The sequence below is a fragment of the Equus przewalskii genome, chromosome 26 (genome assembly GCF_037783145.1).
Source record: "Equus przewalskii isolate Varuska chromosome 26, EquPr2, whole genome shotgun sequence".
NCBI classification, from domain to species: Eukaryota; Metazoa; Chordata; class Mammalia; order Perissodactyla; family Equidae; genus Equus; species Equus przewalskii.
Genome location: NC_091856.1, coordinates 26,699,564 through 26,705,003, shown reverse-complemented (window position 1 = coordinate 26,705,003; position 5,440 = coordinate 26,699,564). Strand labels below are relative to the sequence as shown.

The 5,440-nt window shown below is 40.6% G+C and overlaps 1 protein-coding gene across 1 annotated transcript; it reads right to left on the bottom strand.

Annotated features, from left to right (window-relative positions):
- Positions 1-1,770: 1,770 nt before the first annotated feature.
- On the bottom strand, positions 1,771-2,845 carry LOC103555882 (olfactory receptor 1L1). Its single transcript, XM_008527696.1, has one exon. The coding sequence runs from the start codon at positions 2,701-2,703 to the stop codon at positions 1,771-1,773; it is 933 nt and encodes a 310-aa protein (XP_008525918.1). The 5' UTR covers positions 2,704-2,845.
- Between the last annotated feature and the right edge of the window lie 2,595 nt (positions 2,846-5,440).

The following is a 5,440-nucleotide window of genomic DNA, read 5'->3' as shown; positions in this document are numbered from 1 at the left end:
GTTCCAGCTCTGTAGGGCATGACGATGCTTTCATTCTTATTCCTTTGTGAAATCTGTTTGTGCAGCTAAGATTTACGTCTTCTCTTTTTTCTTGTGAATTCTTACAATAAATCTCTTTGACAATGTTGAATTTTACCTGAGTCTCATGCTCCTGGAAAGCAGTGACAGTTACAGAAATCCCCCCAGCCTTTCATGTTCTGGAAAATGGCTGAACTTTGACCCACTCTCAGCTAGAGTCAGCACACAACCCCTCCATAATGGCCCATCAGAAGCATAGACTGACTTCAGGGAAAAACTTTCCCTGGTCAACTATCCAATCTTACTACTGTCACCAGCTCATCTCACTTCTACACACGTAGTTATTTTTAGCTTCATTCACTTCTCCCTGTAGAAGAAAAGTCCTTTCCTGACTGACCCTTGCAGACATATGGTTGGGGTATTCTCCCAATTGCAATATCCCCCTTCTCCCTATTGCTATAGACCCTTCCCCACCTCCTGCAATAATCTTTTCAAATAAAGTCTCTCCTTACTTAAGCCTGGAGTTATTTTTTACTTGACACCTGTCACTTCAAGGAATGTGTGTTCCTCTGTACCTTGCAAACTAAAACAACTAAAACGACACAAAATTTCACTCTAAAAACTTGTATTGCCTATGCTATTCTGTTTCCTTAGGCTCCCACAGATTTTTGCCCATCAGATTTTTGGCTTATCATCTAGGACAAAATCTTCATTTATAAATCCAGAAGGCTAATATATGGTGAACAAGAAATAGAAATTTGTTGCATGAACAAATGAATTCACAAGTTTCTGAGTTGCCAAAGAAATTTATGGACTAGTAGTGACTTCAATATTTTTCAGAACTCACAAATAAACAAAAGCATTTTTTCCTATCTAATTCTGTTTTTCTGGTAGGTTGACTCAAGTTCGTTAAGGAAGAAAGATCCCCAGTAGTTGGAGGAATCCACTACTGGGGTTACTGGTTCTTAATATTTGCTCCCTGGGAAAGTAGTACAGTTGAATTCAGGTCAAATGAAATTAAGGAGAGGCTTAATGCACAGGCTGCTGTGACAGGTGGGAAGCAGGGAGAAGAACACTGAGGCGATGTGCTCTAGAGGACCTGACCTAGGACTGATTCACCCAAAGTCATCTAGTGGGCTAATTTCATTTTTTTAAAGTATAATAACCATAGAGGTCAAGGCCTTAACCTTCGAGGTGTTGTGGAGGAAGGAGTCATAGTTCTGACCTTTATAATGGGAGAAAGAGAGAGAGCTTGCTATTGAGGAGCCCTTGGGCTGATATGCTGAAGTCACACACACCACACACACACATACACACACTCTCAAAGACATTCAAACAACTTTAATGACTACATCAGAAAACTCAGCCTTGTGAATAAGGGTCCTCAGGAGTTTATAGTGATCACATTCAAGGATAGGAGCAATTTCAGCAAGGTGGGCATTAAGTGAAAGGGAGATGATTTCCTGGAAAGGAAGATTGAATTTTGATTGAGGTTTATCCTGGGACATAGAGAACAAGATTCAGGTAGACCTTGTCCCAGCTAGAAAATATTAGAGATCACTGGGAAGTAGGCATTATATTCAAGAGTGGTCTCAACACATTAGCTTCAGCACATGTGATAAACATTCTATCAGGGTTCAATGAAGCACCATCATGGAAGGTACCATCCTTCAGAATCTAATCACAGAGACATTAAGAATCTTCAGTCAGGGGCAAGAGATTTGTGGGATTCTTTTAAGACCTCAGCTCCTCTTACTGGCATTTCACCCTGTGCATCAGATTTGTCAAGCCCTGCTTCATGTCTTTGTTCCTTAGACTATAGATAAATGGGTTTAACATTGGAGTCAATATGGTGTAGATAATTGTTGCTATCCGATCCTTGACTGTATAGTTGGACAGGGGCTGGAAATAGACATAGCTAATACTTCCATAAAACAGGGTCACCACCGTGAGATGAGAGCCGCAAGTGGAAAAGGCTTTGCGCTTTCCAGCAGCAGAAGGGATCTTTAGAACAGTGATAAGGATTCTCAAATAAGAGATTATGATGCATGAAAAGGGGGTCATTATGACAGCCAGTCCTTCTGTCATTACCGTGATTTCTTTGACAAAATGGGAGGAACAGGACAATTTTAGCACTGGCTGGTCATCACAGAAAAAGTGGTGGATGACATTGGAGGTGCAGAAGGCAAGTTGATTTGTCAGGAGAATGTGCAGGAGGGAGTGGAGGTGTGGAATGCAAAAGGAGAGGACCAGAAGCAGGACACAGCGTCTATGATTCATGATAGTGATGTAGTGGAAAGGATTACATATGGCCACATAGCGGTCAATGGCCATGGCTGCTAGGAGGTAACTGTCTGTGTTTCCAAAGGCTATGAAAAAGTACATCTGGGTCAGACACTCACCGTAAGAGATGGCCTTTGTCTCTGATAAGAAGTTCTCCAGCATCTTGGGGATAATGACTGTCACATAGCAAATGTCAACAAAGGACAGGACACTCAGGAAAAAGTACATGGGTGTCTGGAGGCGAGTATCATAGCGGATGGCCAGGATGATGAGCAGGTTTCCTATCATGGTGATGAGGTAGATGGGGAGAACCACAGCAAAGAGTGACTTTTGATCTTCAGGTCGAGAGGAGAGTCCCAGGAGGATGAATTCAGAGGGTCTTGTTAAGTTATTTCTTTCCATAGTCTTGGGTTCACCTAAAGGCAAACTATCATTATAACAGATTCTTCCAAGATCTAATATAATTTATCCAAGGATTTTTCCATTTTATTTTTCCTATAGGCAATTAAAAAAACTGAAAATATTAGTTACTTGGACTGTGGCTTCTTTCCGTTAATGTTGGGAATTCAGAAATTAATATATATTTTAATCTCCTTTCAGTCTTCTGCTGTAAAGAGAAAGTAATACAGGAAAACAGAAAAGGGGAAGAGAGACAAGGAGAGAGAATGAGAGGGTGAGAGAATTCCCTGGAAGGGTATAAGGGCAGTCCTGGAGAAATTGTCTTCTGATTGAGGATTTCCAGTAGTTAATTCATGGCAGGATGACCAGTAGTTTGCTCTCTCATTTAGTTGCCAGCTGATGGAATGATGCTTTTTTTTAATTCAGATGTTTCTCTTTGCACCAATTATTCTGGAGGCTAGAAATCATCTGAAAAAGACATTGAAATATGAGTTTACTCAGTGGGTACTCTGTACCCCTCACTTTTTAGTGAAAATTTATTGGAGTAAAAGGATGAGCCTGAAGAGGTAAAAAACTGACAGACAGGGATAATAGGGTAGTAAAATATTTCCTTTAGTGATAATACCAATCCTATCCTTGGTGCCCAATCTCTGGATCTAAAATTGTTGTTCTTAGTGATATGTGCTTGTTCGTGTTGGTGTAATTCTTTCCCAAATTTCTGTCTTAGTAACAGATAGGCTGGCCAGAAAAACAACACAGGGATGGCACCTGATCTTAGGATGCCTTCAACCCTCATGAATCTGAAAGTTTTCTTCTCTGCCTCCTCTGGACCTTCTACATGCCAAGGGGACTGTAGACACTCATGGACTCCATCCTCTCTCAAGGGAGCATCCCTTGAGACTGTCAAGAAGTCCCTGATGTTCAGGTGGAGGAGACATTACAAAACAAGCCAACAATTATTGAAGTTTTGGAGTTTCTTCCCCAAGGAACCTGGGGAGTATCAGTGCTTTCTTTCTCTCCTGTCAACCACTCTTTTGACCCAGCAACTTTAGGCAAAAAAGAACACCTCAATGAGATTGGCTCAGGTGACACAGTGACTGGCTCTCCCAAACTTCCTGACTATTGTTCTAATAGCTCTATTATTTACACTGAAAGACAATATATAGGGTTGGAGAACATTTTTTTCACAAGTTCACATGGGTTTGGACTAAAAAGACTGGAACTCCTGATGCCACCAGTCACTTTCCCCTCTCCCAGGCTCAGGAGCAGCCCCTAATTGGATAATGTTCTTAAAACTTCAGAAAACAAAAAATGATAGAGTTAAGGGGCCGGCCCGGTGGTGTAGTGGTTAAGTTCGCATGTTCTGCTTCTTGGTGGTCCAGGGTTCGCCGGTTCGGGTCCTGGGTGCAGACATGGCACCTCTTGGCAAAAGCCATGCTGTGGTAGGCGTCCCATGTATAAAGTAGAGGAAGATGGGCATGGATCAGTCTTCCTTGGCAAAAAGGGGAGGATTGGCAGTAGTTAGCTCAGGGCTAATCTTCCTCAAAAAAAAATAATAATAGAGTTAAGACTTTCAACCCCAGAATTTACTCTTTACTCTCCTGTCTGAAGCATCCCCAAGTATACTTATAAAATACTGATTTATGACCCTTGTTTTTCCACTCAGGAAAACCACTAGGTGACTATATTTTATGTTTTATGGAATCCTGAGTTCCTGGTCATTTGAGCATCTCACTTTGTGTGTACTGCAGAATTTTCAAGTTAGGACTCAAACTTCCTGTTCTCCTAGTATGACCATCATCCGAGAATATCCCATTTCTCATGACTCATAGCCCCCTCACCCGCTTATACTATCATGCTATTGTTTATCGTTTCCTTCATCTAATATACCTAACATGTAAGGCTTGAAATCAGCCTTTTCCAGGACACTTTGCTTGATGTGTTGGAATGGGTCTTTCTTCTGTCCTCTTTTAACACTTTGGGCTTCCATTCTAAGGAATATCTCAGTGTTTTTGGCTTATTGCTTATACATCAATTTAAAAAGGCACAAATTAATAATTTTAGTGAGTTCTTGCTCTGTCCTAGGCACTCAGCTAAATGAAGCAAATGTAATATCTCATCTAGTTATTGCATCACCTTGAAGAGGTAGGTGGTCTTATTTTCTTGACTTTAGAGATGAGGAGTCTGAGCTCAGGGAGGTGAGGTGACGTGCACAATGTAACACAGCTAGTCAGTGACAGAATTCATTTTTGAAACATCTCATGAGGTTATTTAACTCCTCCTTGACTCTGTCCTCTTAACCCGCCACTCTACTGCTTTTTCATGCTGCTAGCAAAAAAGACTTGGGAATTATGTGCTGAATAGTAATTCTTAGATAAATCATATTGTCAAAAATATGAACTACGTCTTATTAGATTAAGGTTAAAAAGCACATTATTAGTTTGTGCTGCCTCTCACTAGACTGCATACTCCTCGAGATCAGTAAACATGCCTATTAATATCTGATGGCTCCAATCGGTCATTAATTTATAGGTATTTCTAGAAGGCTTAGTATATGTCAAGAATTGTGCCAGGTGCTGGAGATACAGTAGTATATAAAACAGAGGCAGTTTCCACCCGCATATGGCTCATGCAATGCTTTGTCCAAGATAGTGGTTACTCAACAACAATCATAGTATTTCTTCAATTTTGTTTGTGGTAATTTGAAATTTAAAAATATAGACAAGTACAAAAAAGAAAA